We start from the raw sequence: 14111 nt of genomic DNA, 5'->3' as shown, positions 1-14111 counted from the left end.
TCTCTCTCTGTGTGTCTCTCTCCCTCTTCCCAGCATCATGATTTAGTCATTTTGGGGTTCAAATCCTGACTCTATCACTTAGCTCCTTTGGCACTCTGGGAAGGTGACTTAGTGCCTCAGAACTCAGTTTGTTCACCTGAGAGATGGAGCTCAACATAGCAGAGACCTGGCCAGGTGGCAGGGAGCTTCAGAGGAGGCCATGCGTGGACTGGGGTTATCCGGGTGGCAAGCCCATAATTAGGTCTGTGAAAATACAAGCAGTGGGTGAATCTAGTTTCAGGAGAAAGTACCTCTCTGGGTTTAAACTCCTCACCAAGCCCGTGGCTCCTGCCTCCATTGGCCCCAGCTGACCAAGAGGACAGCAACACATTCAAAACTCATGTGAGTGCACAACACATGTGATTGTGTGTCCGTGCCTCTGAGTCTGTGACTGTGTGTGTGTGTGTGTGTGTGTGTGTGTGTGATGGTTGTGGAAAGTGTAAAGGCTTCCTGGAAGAAACGACCTCTGGACTGAGTCTCAGGGGATGACCAGGAGGAGGACTGACTATGAAACGGATGGTGGGCAGGGGGGCAGGTGGGGATGGAATTGCCAGGTGTGTGCAGGGGCCAGGTTCAGGGAAGTGAAACCCAGTTGATTGGCATGACTGAGCAAGAAAGATGGGCTCGGCGCGTGTATGAGGGTCTGATCTTGCCGGACCCTGGGGAGCTATGAAGGCTGTAAGCAGGGGAAGGAGTCTTGTGTTAGAAAGGTGGGCTGGCACAGGACCCTGTCACGCCAGCCCTCGGCAGCACACACACACCAGGAGGTCATGTCTCCCTGGGGTGGAGCCAATAGGCTTTGAGGTCACTCACCTGGGTCACTCACCTGGGTTCATCAGTCCCGCCGCGGTGTGAGGCGGGCAGATTCCTTCCTCTCTGGGTCCCTCAGTTCACCTACTGTGCACCAGCACCTCCAATGTGCCTCCAGGGAAGCCAGTGCTGTCGCTCGCCCCCAGCTTACAGATGGGCAAACTGAGCCGTTTGTCTAGGGAGAAGCCAGGACTCAGCCTCAGGTCTGGTCAGCACGGGCTCAGGCATGTCCGGCCACAGGATGGTGACCCCTTTGGCTTCCTCCAGGATGGCGAAAGACCCAGTTTGAGCGACAGCCTGGCTGACCCCTTCTCCGTTTCTCTGAGACTCAGAGAGGGGAAGCAACTTGCCCATCGTCACCCAGCAAGGCAGGGCAGCTGGTGGACCCCAGGCTTCTCTGATGGCAAAGCCCATGCTCTTCAGCACCTAGTAGGTACTTTAGAGTCAAGAGACTTTTAAAAATGCCTTGGGCATGTTGGAAGAGAAGGAAGCTGAGGCCTGAGTGACACAGTCTGCATTTCCCAGCAGGAATTGGCACAGAATGGATGCTTGATATAGATATTTAAGACCTGAAGACCCACTGTGTGCAGCTGTGCCACAAGCCTTAAGTCCACTGTTATCTCATTTGGTCCTACCCTGGCTCATGGGTTGCCCCATTTTACAGAGGGGAAAACTGAGGCTCAGAAAGATTGAGTCTTGGGCTGAGGTTGCACTGGCAGCAACAGTAACAATAGCTGATGGTATTTTCGGTGCTTGCTATGTCCCAAAGCACTTTACACATTCACCTAGAGCACCCTATGGAGTAGAATACCTTAATTTTGTCATGTGGTGGATGAGGAAATTGGTTTTGAGGTTAAGCCACTTGCCAAGATGACTCGGGTGCACACTGATGGAACACCTGCTCTGCGCCTTATGTGTGATGGACCCCTGGGTGCCCACCTCTGGCTTCAGGCTGCTCACCCTCCACTTCAGTTGCATCCCCCACTTAACTGCAGCATTGATTTCCAGTCATCGACTAAACAAAACCAGCCAATGGTCACTGCACTCAAGTCCCAGGTGCTGGCCTGTGTGAGTGACTAGAACCTGACATCTAACCCTCACCCCCTGTTAAAACCCAGATCCCAGCCAGAACGGCCGCCACTGTGCCCGTCAAGTGGGCTGCCTTGACAGGTAGTGAGCACCCCATCACTGGGAGAATCCAAGCAGCGCTGCCATGGAGGAAAGTTCCTGCTCAGGTGAGTGAACTCTCTGAAGCTGACCCTGGCCAAATCAAGAACTCTGACCTCCTATTTTCCACCCAGGAGAGGAGCGGGGCTCCAAGGTCCCTATTTGGAATGAAGAGTGATTTTTTAGCAAAAGCCCGGCAAGGGAAGGGAGGTGAGCCCTGACTGGGGTTCGTGGCACAGAGCCAGGCAGACAAAGGAAGTTTCAGGCCACTCCCTTCCCTGACTCAACACCCTCAAGACCAAAAAAAAAAAAAAAAAAACCCAGCTCCAGCTGGGGCACGGGGGAGCCCGATAGACCAACAACCATATGAAGGGGACTCAGAACAAGTGGAATCCAACACAATGACTCCTCACAGCCGGGCTGAGGGGAGGGGACCCGGGCCTGCAATGGGGCAGCAAGGTAGAGTTCTGGGGGAGCCCGGAGGGGGTGAGGGAAGAGTTTGGATTTGGGGAAGAACTGAGACCCAGTGTCTGGTGTTTAGGGAATAGGTCTCAGGGTGAGGGCTGGGGATGGGGGTCCGGGGGGCCCGGGAAGGAGGACCCAGTCTTCCTGAGATGGTGTGGGGAGCCAGCATTGGGGGCAGACGGGTAGCTGAACCCATACAAGGGAGAAGGGGCATAGGTCGGCCAACTGAGGAGGGGGGTCTGTGGAGGACGGGGGATCTCAGCTCCTGGCCCCCAGACCCATCTCTCTGGACAGTGACATGGCGCCACGTCAGGCTTGCTGGCTGCTGGAGTGTGGGCAGAAGGAGCAGCCGTCTTTGGGCTGGACTGGCAGAGGAAGAGATTCAGAGATGCAGAGACGGACAAAGATGGGGGGTGGTGGCGATCGCTGACGGACATGAAAGCAGCATGTGGGTAAAATGTCCGGAGGAGGCTCGGGGTCCACTGAGGCCCTCTGCTCCACTGTGGGCTCTGGACAAGCTCCTAGGACTCTGGGTGATGGGACGTCCGGCCGAGCCGGAGCCTAGCCTCACCCTTCACTCCCTGTTGCTCCCCGTGTTCCTGGCAGAATTCACGAAATTTTCCAGAAGGCGGAGGCCGTGCTGCTCTAGGGGAACGCAGCTGGCCCTGCTGGCACTGGTGACGACGGCGCTATGGGCTGGGCTGCTGACTCTGCTTCTCTTGTGGCGTGAGGACACCCCTAACCCCTGAGACCCCCATCTCATGTTCCCTCCCTGACCCCCACTCTCCGATCCTGGGGAGCCCAATTTCCCTGATCTCCCACCTTGGGACACTTCCGACCCCAAACCTCCATCTCCAGCTGGCAGGTGGGGTGTGGATGGATGGGAACACCCGAAATATATCCTTTCTCTCCTCTCCTCTCCCTCATCCACCCCCTCTCCCATGCTCCAGACTGGGAAAACGCACGAAATCTAAAACAGCTGGAGGAGACCGCTGCCCTGAACGGTATGGAGGGGCTGAGTGGGGAGGCGCGGGGGAGCAGGGGGGCAGAAACCAGGCTCTTGTCTTGCTTCTGCCACTGACTAGTGTGGGATGACAGACAAAGTCTGGGCTCCAGGGTCTCTCCCAGGATCTAAGGGTCAGTCTATGCTCGCCCGAGGAGATGGGGTGGGGGATGAAAACCCAGAGACTCTTGGAGGGGAGGGTCTGAGCTGTGCCTAATGGAACTGATACCTACCTGCTCTGTACCTCAGCTTCCACACCTGTAAAACAGGCATCGTGTTAGTGCTAAGAGGCAGGAAAAAAAAAAAAAAAAGACTTTTGAAGAGCTCAGAACTGAGTCCAGTGAGCTTTTGAGAAATGCCTGCTGCTTTTGCATCTCATTCTGGGTGGCGGAAGGGTACACAGGTTCACTGGACTCTGGCCTGCACTTTCCTGAGTACGGGCAGACCTCAGACATATCAAGGGCTTGGTTCCAGAATAAAGCCAATGTCACAATAAAGGAAGTCACAGGAATATTTTGGTTTCTCAGTATATATAGAAGTTATGATTACATGATACTGTGGTCTGTTAAATGTGTAATAACATTAGGTCTAAAAAAAAGTGTACATACCTTAATGTAAAAATACCTTCTTGCTAAAAAAATTGCTGATCATCATCTGAGCCTTCAACGAGTCGTAATGTTTTTTGCTGGTGGAAGGTTTTATTCTGAGATGGCAGCAATTTAGTCCTATCTTCAGTGAAAGTGTTAGTCACTCAGTCATGTCCAACTCTTTGCAACCCCATGGACTGTAGCCGGCCAAGCTCCTCTGTCTATGGAATTCTCCAGGTAAGAATACTGGAATGGGTTGCCATTCCCTTCTCCAGGGGATCTTCCCAACCCAGGGATTGAACCTGGGTCTCCTGCTTCTTCTGCATTGCAGACAGACTCTTTACCGTCTCTACTCTTCCCACCAGGGAAGCCCATCTTCAGGTTCCCCTTCTAATTCGAGTTCTCTCGCTGTTTCCATCACATCTGTAGTGACTTCTTCCATTGAAGTCTTGAACCCTCTTTAGGGCTGGAATCAACTCCTCCCAAATTCCCACTAACGTTGATAGCTTGACTCTTCCTATGAATCACACTTGTTCTCCGTGTCGTTTGGAGTGGCGAATCCTTTCCAGGAGGTTTTCAGCGGACTTTGCCCACATCCATCAGCGGAATCACTATCTGTGGCCGCTCGGTGTGCTTAGTCGCTCATTCACGTCTGACTCTTTGTGACCCCTTGGCCTGTAGCCCGCCAGGCTCCTCTGTCCACGGGGATGACCAGGCAAGAATACTGGAGTGGGTTACCATGCCCTCCTCCAGGGGATATTCCCAACCCTCAGGGATCGAACCTAGGTCTCCTGCAAGCGGAGGATTCTTAACCATCTGGGCCACCTAGTCTTACGAAATGGCAGCTCTAGTCTTAAGAAATGTATTTCTTAAAGAATAAGACTTGAAAGTCAAAATGCCTCCTTGATCTATAGGTCATGGCGTGGATGCTGGTTAGCAGGCATGAAAGCAACATGAATCTCCTTGTCTGTCTCCATCAGATTTCTTGCGTGGCTGGATACATTGCCAACGAGCAGTCATATTTTGAAAGGATCTTTCTTCTCTAAGCAGTAGGTCTCAACTGTGGGCTTAAAATACCCAGTAAAGCGTGTTGTAAACAGGTGTGCTGTCATCCAGGCTTTGCTCCTCCATTTATAGAACATGAGCTGAGTAGATTTAGCACAGTTCTTAACGGCCCCAGGATTTTCAGAATGTTAAATGAGTACTGGCTTCAACTGAAAGTCACCAGCTGCATTAGCCCCTAACAAGAGAGTCAACCTATCCTTGGATGCTTTTAAAAAAATTATTTATTTATTGGCTGCTCTGGGTCTTCATTGCTGCACGCAGGCTTTCTCTACTTGTGGAGAGTGGGGGCTTCTCTTGTCGTGGGGCTCAGGCTCTAAGGCGTGCAAGCTCAGTGGCTGCAGTAGCTTTGTTGCTCTGAGGCATGTGGGATCTCCCTGGACCAGGGATTGGACTCATGTCCCCTGCGTTGGCAGGCTGATTATTAACCACTGGACCACAGGGAAGTTCCATCCTCTGAAGCTTTGATGCCAGGCATTGACTTTTCCTTTCTAGCTATGAAAGATGGCATGTTCTTCCAATACAAGGCTATTTCATCTACAACAAAAATCTCTTGTTTAGTGTAGCCACCTTCATGAATTAGCTAGATCTTCTGGAGAACCAGCTGAAGCTTCTACACCAGCACTGGCTACTTTCTTCTTGCTCTTTCATGTTATGGGGGCGGCCTCTTTCCTTCAACCTCATGAACCAACTTCTGCAGGCTGAACACTTTTCTTCTGCAACTTCCTCACCTCTCTCAGCTGAGAGTTAGGGCCTTGCTCTAGAGAAGGCTTTGTTGTGGTTCAGTCACTAAGTCATGTCCAACTCTTTGCAACCTCATGGACTGCAGCACACCAGACTTCCCTGTTCTTCACTATTTCCCAGACTTTGTTCAAATTCAAGTCCATTGAGTTGGTGATGCCATCTCAACCATCTCATCCTCTGCCACCCCCTTCTCCTCTTGCCCTCAATCTTTTCCAGCATCAGGGTCTTTTACAATGAGTCGGCTGTTTGCATCAGGTGGCCAAAGTATTGGAGCTTCAGCTTCAGCATCAGTCCTTCCAATGAATATTTAGGGTTGATTTACTTAGTAAATCAACTGGTTTGACCTCCTTGCAGTCCAAGGAACTCTCAAGTCTTTTCCAGCACCACAATTCAAAAGCATCAATTCTATGGCGCTCAGGCTTCTTTGGCTTTGACTTCATCAAATGTTGTGGCTGATTTGATCTTCTCTCCAGATCACGAAAACTTTCTCAGTATTAGCTATGAGGCTGTTTCACTTCCACATCATTTGTGTCTTTATTGGAGTAGCATTCTTAATTTCCTCCAAGAACATTTCCTTTGCATTCACCACTCAGCTAACTGTTCAGCACAAAAGGCTTAGCTTTTGGTCTGCTTCAGCCTGCCAGGTGCCTTCCTCACTAAACTTCATCATTCCTAGCTTTTACTTTAAAGTGAGTGACATGTGACTCTTCCTTTCACTTGAACACTTGGAGGCTGCTGTAGGGATATTCATTGACTTCATTTCAGTATTGTTGTGTCTCAGGGGATAGGGAGGCCCCAAAAGAGGGACAGAGATGGGGGAACCGCTGGTCAGTGAAGCAGTCAGAACACACAGAGCACTCATCAATTAAGTTCACCATAATGGGTGTGGTTCCTGGTACCCTAAAACCATTATCAGAGTGACACCAAAGATCACTGACCACAGACCATCATAACAGAGACAGCCAGAATGAAGACGTTTGAAAAATTGCGAGAGTCACCAAAATGTGACACTGAAACAGGAAGGGAGCAAAAGAAGCTGGGAAAATGGCATTCACAGACTTTTTCTGTGGTCGCCACAGACCTTTGTCTTGTAAAACATGCGTTAGCTGCCAAGAGAAATAAAAGCAGATCTGCTTGTACTCGTGTCCTTGGAATTAAGAACAATTTTTAATTGCTTTTAAATTAAGCAACAGCTGCGGTCATCCAGATGATGTGTTGGGGGTCTGTGCACTTGGGATGGGGTGGGGGGTGATTCACCAGCTTGCGCTCTTAGCTCAACAGGTCTTCTCTTCCCCTGCTCCAGTCTCTCAGGTGTCCAAAGACTTGGAAAGACAAAAGGGTGACCAGATGGCCCAGAAATCCCAGGGTGAGTGAGCTGAGCTTGGGGTCTAAGGAGGATGGATGAACATGTGGACACAGGGCTCCAGCCCTCCATGAGTTGCAAAATGGGCAGGTGACTCTAAGGACTCAGGCGAAGAGACCATGCTGGTGGCGGGGTTGGGGGGTGGAGAGTGGGAGAGGAGGTGTCAGGAAGGGACTACTAAGGGGTGAGTCTGAGAATTTGCTTACCACTGCCACCTCATGCGAAGAGTTGACCTATTGGAAAAGACTCTGATGCTGGGAGGGATTGGGGGCAGGAGGAGAAGGGGATGACAGAGGATGAGATGGCTGGATGGCATCACTGACTCGATGGACGTGAGTCTGAGTGAACTCCGGGAGTTGGTGATGGACAGGGAGGCCTGGCATGCTGTGATTCATGGGGTTGCAAAGAGTCCGACACGACTGAGCGACTGATCTGATCTGATCTGAGCCCCCTCCCCTGCAACCAGCTGCCCAGATGATGCAGGACATGGAACGAATCCAAACTGAACAGAAGAGAATGGAATCTCAGGGTGAGAGCTGGGGGCGGGGTGGGGTGTGGCCTTGGGTTCTAGAGCAAAGGCGGGGCTGTACAGCTCGGGGGCATCATCCCTGACACCAGTCCTGCCCCCGCCACCACCCCCATCAGAGTCTGAGCTCTCCTGGAACCTGGATGGTCTTCGAGCTGACCTGAGTGACCTGAAGTCCCGCGGTGAGCAGCTGGGGAGGAACAGGGGGTAGGGGGCAGGGAGGTATGCCTGGATCTGTGCCCCGCCCCTCCGCAAATTAAAAACAAACACCTTGACTCCTACCCCCCTACCCCTGACCCAACCACTCAAGGCTTGAATGAGATGCGTCAGGCTTTGGATTCACTGGGAAGACTCCAAGAGGAGGTGGGAAAGTTGTGGATCGAGCTACGCGCTGCCAACGGTGAGCATGCACCTCTGTGGCGGGTCGAGGGGGGGGGGATGGGGGGGGGCTTGTTGGCTCATGCAAGAGACCTTGGGTGCGACCTGTTCCAGCCTGCAGTAGAGGTGTGAGCATGACAGTGTGGATGGGTGTGTGCTCGTGTGTGTGGCTGGACCCACATGGGGACACCAGAGAAAACCCTTTCTGATTCCAGCAGCTCCCCTCCACTGACCTGGGTGGGGGGCTTCCAAGCTTTTTCCTCCTCCAGATAAAGACATTGAGCATTCACCAAAAATGGGTTCTCTTTACTGATCTCACCTCTGCCCATCTCCACTCAGGAGAGGGTCGTGGGTAGGAGGCCCTCAGCCACAGCCCTCATGGAGGACTGTCTGACCCAGCCAGGGGGCAAAAGGGGGAGTAACCTCGCAGCAGTGCAGACCAGGGGAACCGTGGGGTCTTCCCAGGGGTGACAATGAGAGAGATGATGTTGGCAGTCCCGAGGGTCATAGGGGTGGTCCCAGCAAAGTGCAGAAAGTGTTCAATCACTGTGCCTGGAACCTGGGGTGGAAGCTGGGGGTTCCTGCCTGAAGACCCACCCCCTCGCCCCTCTGGGAAGCCCCTGCTGGGTCAGAGAAGAGGAAGGATCTCTGCTCTGTGTGGAGTCCTGTCCCCTGGGACCTGGGGTGGCTGTGGGAATCCCAGCAAGAAACCCCACCGTGCCCTCCCCCCTACACCGGAACCTGGATCTCATTCGTTTTGACCCGACTCCCTCCCCCAAAATCTGGCCCCATGGCCTGGGTTCTGAGCCCAGCTCGGTGGCTGTCTCTCCATGATCATGTGACCCAGAGCCAGGGCATCATCCCCCAAAGTTATCTTGAAGGACCAGAGATGCCCTCGTCTGTTTTAACGCTGTCCCCTCTCCCCACCCCCCGCCAGAGGGCTGACTTCTGGTTACAGTCCGATGTGTGGGAAGTCTCCCCAGGGCTCTTCAGAGTTTGGTGGACCCACGGCTCCTTAGAAGAATTCCACCCAAGCTATGGAGCCCTCCATAACTTCACTCTAAGAAAATCTCATTTAAATAAGCAGAGAGTCAGTCCAGTAAGAGTGGTTTTAACCTCCCAACTGGCAGGGCTGGTGGTGATGACTGGCTGAGAGTTTCCTTGGGGTTGGGGCAAGGAAAGAAAGACCACGGTGGTCCCTGATGGAGATCGTCAGGACCCAGCCCTCCAGTCTTTTCCTACCCCACCCCCACCACAGACTCCCCTGACCAACTAGAAGAAAATCATCTCAGTTTCCCAGAAAGTCACCAAGAGTGCTGGTTGGGGGGTGATGGCCATGATGGTGGCAAGGGCTACTGTGGGGGGCAGCTGTTGGTGGGGATGGTAGTGGGGAAAGTGATGCTGGCAGTCTTGGCCTCCTCGTGCCGTTGGCACTGGAGACAAAGATGTGGCTGGCTTGGCACTGGCTGTGGAGTTGGTGGTGGAGAGATGCTGCTGGCCATTGTGGGTACCTGTGGTGGGGGTGCTGGTGATCATGATGTTCCTGACAGTTGGTGGGGGGGGGTGTGTGCTGATGGTGGTGGTGGCTGAGGTGCCCCTGCCGTGGAGATGGTCTCACATGTACATCAACACGGGAGCTCCAGGGAAGAAGGAGACTTTCTGTTAGGCCCTGGGGTTGATCTGCTTTTCAGCCCAGCCCCCAGGAGAGATGCTGCCACCCACTTTGTCTGTGGTACCCACGGCACCCGCCATTGCGCTCTCCATGGTACCCAACACAGCATCCACCTTGGTACCCACGACAACAACATCCACTACAGCACCCACCATGGTGCCCAGCACCACAGCAACTACGACAGCACCCACCATGGTGCCCAGCACCACAGCAACTACGACAGCAACCACCATGGTGCCCACCACAGCTGCCCCCCTCAGCCTCTCCTCCACCCCAGGCTCTGTGTGCAACACGTGCCCCGAGGCATGGATCTATTTCCAAAAGAAGTGCTACTACTTCGGGGAGGGCGCCAAGAAATGGATCCAGGCCCGGTACGCCTGTGAAAATCTGCACGGGCGGCTGGTTAGCATCCACAGCCCAGAGGAGCAGGTGGGCCTGGGTTCTGCAGGGGAGGTGGCAGATTCCCACCCCGATCTCCTGTGGGGTAAGGGCGGGGGAACCCAGGCACGTCTCCCCAGCCCTCTAGCCCTATCCTCCTCCCCAGGACTTCCTGACCAAACGTGCCAACTGGAGGGGCTCCTGGATTGGCCTTCGGGACCTGGACATTGAAGGGGAGTTTATCTGGATGGACAACCAGCCCCTGGACTATAGGTGAAGATGGGGGGAATGTAGAGGAGGGGAGGGGAGCCTTTCTGTCTTGGGAGAGGAGGGTTTTGGGGGGTATGTGCCTTGGGGAGCTTCTGGATGGAACCCAAGGGAGATGGTCAGGGTTTGGATTCAGACTAGACTCGGGGGAGGGAGGGTGGTATCTCCAGGCTGCTGGGAGTTGTGATGGGAATCCAGTGATGGGGTGGGGAGGGCCCAGGGGACCCTTCCTCCTTCCTCATCCTCTGACCTGAAGCCTTTCTGCTCCAGCAACTGGCAGCCAGGGGAGCCCAACGATGCAGGCCAGGGTGAGAACTGCGTGATGATGCTGGGCTCTGGGAAGTGGAATGACGCCTTCTGTGGAAGCGAACTTCATGGCTGGGTGTGCGACCGGCTGGCCACGTGCTGAGCGTTGGCCTGCCACCTTGGCCCTGGGTGCCCCTGCCCACCCTTCAGCTGCACCCTTCTGCATCACTCCTCCACCTTGAACACAGGAACAGCCCAACCCACAGCAAGACCCTGAGAACCCCCAGCAAGCAGAAGCAGCAGGCTCATTCCCGTGTCCCCACCAACATCCCCGAGGGCCCGTCCCTTGCCTCTCAGCCCAGCGGGCCGTCACCACTGGCCTGCCCTCAAGTGCTCAGAGTTCCCAATCTGAGAATCCCCTGCCCTCCAATTTGGAGGCTAGAAGCCCCCTTCCCTTTGGGGCACAGCGCCTGGCAGCCCAGCCTTCCAGGGAGCAGCAGGAACACCTGAGACCCCAGCGTGCTCCTCCATCCCCAGCTCACCCTCTCCTGATACAGACCCATATCCTGGCCCCAGAGGACAGAGACCTCAGCTCAGGCAGCCAATGCTCCCCTACCACCCACCTGCATCATGCCCTCTCCTCGGGGCCTTGCTGGCTCTGGTCTCCAGGTGTGGAACAGGGATGCTGGGAGTTGTAGAACTTGGTGCCCGGCGCCACCTCTGAGTACCAGGAACTGAAGTGGCATGGATAGTTCCCCTGTTTTTTTTTTTTCCTACTTCATTATAAGAAGCATTTACTAGGCAGGGCCTGAAGATGAAGACTCGGGTCTGATGGAGCAGAGAACACCCCTAGACGTCTACTCAGGAATATTGCAGGGCAAGGCAGGGGACTGCCGTGAACGTGGTTCTCAGTCCAGAATAGGGCCTAGTACACAGAAGGCTGAAGAAGCTCATGGGGGAGGTGGACAGGTCACCCGGAGGCCTTTTTGGGTCCTCAGCTGCCGGCCCCACCCCCATGCAGGGTCTAGGAGGCTGGGGTAGCACCAACCCCAGATTTGACATGGTCAGCCCCACACCTCTGGGGGGCCATGGAGGGAGGCAGACTAGGATCTTAGAATGCCCCTGGTTAAGCACCTCACCTGCCCACCCCGTTTCTCGTCTAGAAAAGGAAGAGCCAGACACGCTCATGTGATTCTCGGGCCCACTTGAGAAAGAGGAGAGACCCACAATGGGCCACCCAGAATCCTAAGAGTCAAGGGCCAGGCTAAGCCCCAGCCACACGTTTGGAGCCTATAGAGGGTTCCCTGGGGCCCAGAACAGGGTGGGGACAAAGCTGACCCCTTGAGTGACACATGGGCTAGAACCCCCACTCAGCTGTTCGCTCTCCCTGGCACCACCCCGAGATTTTTCTCTCCCTCAAACCCTTCCTCAGAACTCTGGGCCAGCGCACAGCTGCCTACCCAACCTCTCCTCATGGGAACTCAGGCTTCTGCCTCCAGGCTGCTCAGGTCGACAGGGCGTCACCCTCGCCACCTTTCTCTCACCAACCCCCTCCCAAACCCATCAGAAAGAGCCAAGGCCCCAGTCAAGCCACATTCAGAATCCCCTCACCTCTCACCCCCTCCTGCTTCAGCCTTGGTGCAGGCCCCCTCCTTGCTCACCCAGGTCTTCCTCTTCACTGCCTAAGACCCCCAGAAGTTTCCTTCCAGCTCAGGGAAAAAGCCGGAGTCCCACAGGCTTCTTTCTGATCGTGTGGACCCCTCCTGCAGGCTGTATCGCCCCAGGTTCTCCTCCGCCAGCATCCTCACTGCTCCTTCAACATTTAGGCTAACTCCCACCACAGGGCCTTTGCACATGCTCCTCCCACCTCCCTCCCATTTAAAAGGACACCTCCTGACTCCCCATCCCTTCTACCCCACTGTGTTTTTGTACCAAAGCCTCTTCTCCTTTCAGCAGGTTGTGTAAGTTACTGATCTGTTTCAGATTAGCAAGGGCCTTTGTTTTGTTCTCAGCTGTGTCCCCAGAGCCTGGCACAGAGTAGGCGCTCAATAAATATCGGTTGAATTAAATTGATATGCGACTTGCTCTCGGCACCTGCTTCAGGGGGCTGTGAAACAAAGGATGCTGCCTGCCTGCCTCACCAAGGATCGGTGCTGGGTTCATCGTCACTCCACTCCCCTCCATCTGGGGGCTTCAGTCCCGAGCATCCGAAGTCAGAGCCCCTGTGATGGGAGCCTGCAGGACTGTGGCTGCTAGTTCGTTCCCTGCATCCTTCCCTTGCCCTTAACAGGTACCTGGCCCCACAATCCTTCAGCTTGTCCCAAACCTTCTCCCTTTGTCCCGAGTCCCTACCTATCCTCTGCAGGGAGCAAAAGACCCTGGGCTCTCCTCTCCCAGCTCCCAAGCTCTCCAGCATCCTATGGGGACCAACTGTATCTCCTTCCCCCGTCCTATTTCCCTAGGGCAGGGGTCCCCAGCTTCTGAGATCTAATGGCTGATAATCTGAGGTGGAGCTGGTGTAATAATCATAAAGTGCACAGTAAATTTCATGTGCTTGAATCGTCCCCAAACTCCCCTCTCCCATCCCCCATTCATGGAAAAATTGTCTTCCACAAAACAGGTCTCTGGTGCCTAAAAGGCTGGGGACTGCTGCTCTAGGGCATCCTTCATTGCTGGGCTTCTGAATGGAGCTTGTCCCGCCACCCCCACCTCCTGCCCCTCGCTCCTGCAAGCTGGCCCCTGCCCCAGTGGGCTCAGAAGCCTCTCTCTCTAGGGTCCCTGAGGACCTCGGGTTGCTCAGCCTGAAGGTTATTCTTGCGGCTCCCTCTGAAATCCCGCTTCCCAGAGCCTCTGGCTCGCCATCCTCCAGGCACCGCCACTGCCTCCTCACCCCTGGTTCAGGCTGCCACCCCAGCTAGCCTTCTCCCAGCTGCCAGGGGCTGCCTCCCCTCCCCCCAACACCCCCGCCCCACTAGCCATTTCCTGATCATCTGTGCGCTACACAGGGTTGTTGTTTCTCCTGTTGACACCCAGTACCTCCTTGGCAATGTGCTGAGCCTCATCTCTTGCTGGGGTGACTGAAGCTGCCCCCGACCAAGCCTGGCACCCCCATCCCACCCCCATCTCCCCGTCTTGTAACCCCCTCCAGTCAGTGGAAAAGCTGCACCTGCTCTGCCCTTAAAACCCTTCTCATACGCCGTGAGGGGGACCCAAGCAAAAGTGTCTGAGATTCCCTCTCAAAACACACTTGTTCAGGTCTTGGGGCTGGGAGAGAGGGGAAGTGAAATTTTGAAGAAATTTCCCCCCCAAAAGTCCAGAAGGGCTTTCCTTGGGCGGGGGGGATGGGGGAGGAAGGAGTGATCAGGGACCAAGGGTGGTGGGCACAAGGGTGCAATTCACCTGAA

The 14111-nt window shown here is 54.5% G+C and overlaps 1 protein-coding gene across 4 annotated transcripts; it reads left to right on the top strand.

Moving 5' to 3' along the window:
- Positions 1–243: 243 nt before the first annotated feature.
- FCER2 (Fc epsilon receptor II) lies at positions 244–12780 on the top strand. Of its 4 annotated transcripts, none has more exons than XM_086409574.1 (11): positions 244–381; positions 1968–2084; positions 3088–3207; positions 3432–3485; positions 7181–7243; positions 7707–7769; positions 7886–7948; positions 8077–8166; positions 10094–10245; positions 10361–10467; positions 10732–12780. In XM_086409574.1, exons 2-11 carry the CDS (start codon positions 2063–2065, stop codon positions 10868–10870), a joined length of 873 nt encoding a protein of 290 aa, XP_086265700.1. In that variant the 5' UTR covers positions 244–381; positions 1968–2062; the 3' UTR covers positions 10871–12780. The 4 variants fall into 4 exon arrangements, with proteins under 4 accessions (XP_086265700.1, XP_086265698.1, XP_086265699.1 ...); XM_086409572.1 differs by having other exon boundaries at positions 9836–10245; XM_086409573.1 differs by lacking the exons at positions 244–381; positions 1968–2084 and adding an exon at positions 2369–2475.
- The last annotated feature ends 1331 nt before the right edge of the window (positions 12781–14111 follow it).

This window comes from Bos grunniens, chromosome 7 (genome assembly GCF_055505025.1).
Source record: "Bos grunniens cultivar Pamir isolate PY7600 chromosome 7, Bosgru_T2T1.0, whole genome shotgun sequence".
Lineage (NCBI taxonomy): Eukaryota > Metazoa > Chordata > Mammalia > Artiodactyla > Bovidae > Bos > Bos grunniens.
Note: the sequence above shows the minus strand (reverse complement) of the source record. Positions and strands in the feature narration are given on the sequence as shown.

Excerpts from the sequence above, each read along its gene's own strand:
- FCER2 (XM_086409571.1), top strand. The coding sequence starts at position 2,418 with ATGACTCCTCACAGCCGGGCTGAGGGGAGGGGACCCGGGCCTGCAATG. Across the intron at positions 7,244-7,706 it reads GATGGCCCAGAAATCCCAGG|CTGCCCAGATGATGCAGGAC; the intron begins GTGAGTGAGCTG and ends CCCTGCAACCAG. Across the intron at positions 8,167-9,835 it reads CGAGCTACGCGCTGCCAACG|CCCAGCCCCCAGGAGAGATG; the intron begins GTGAGCATGCAC and ends TCTGCTTTTCAG.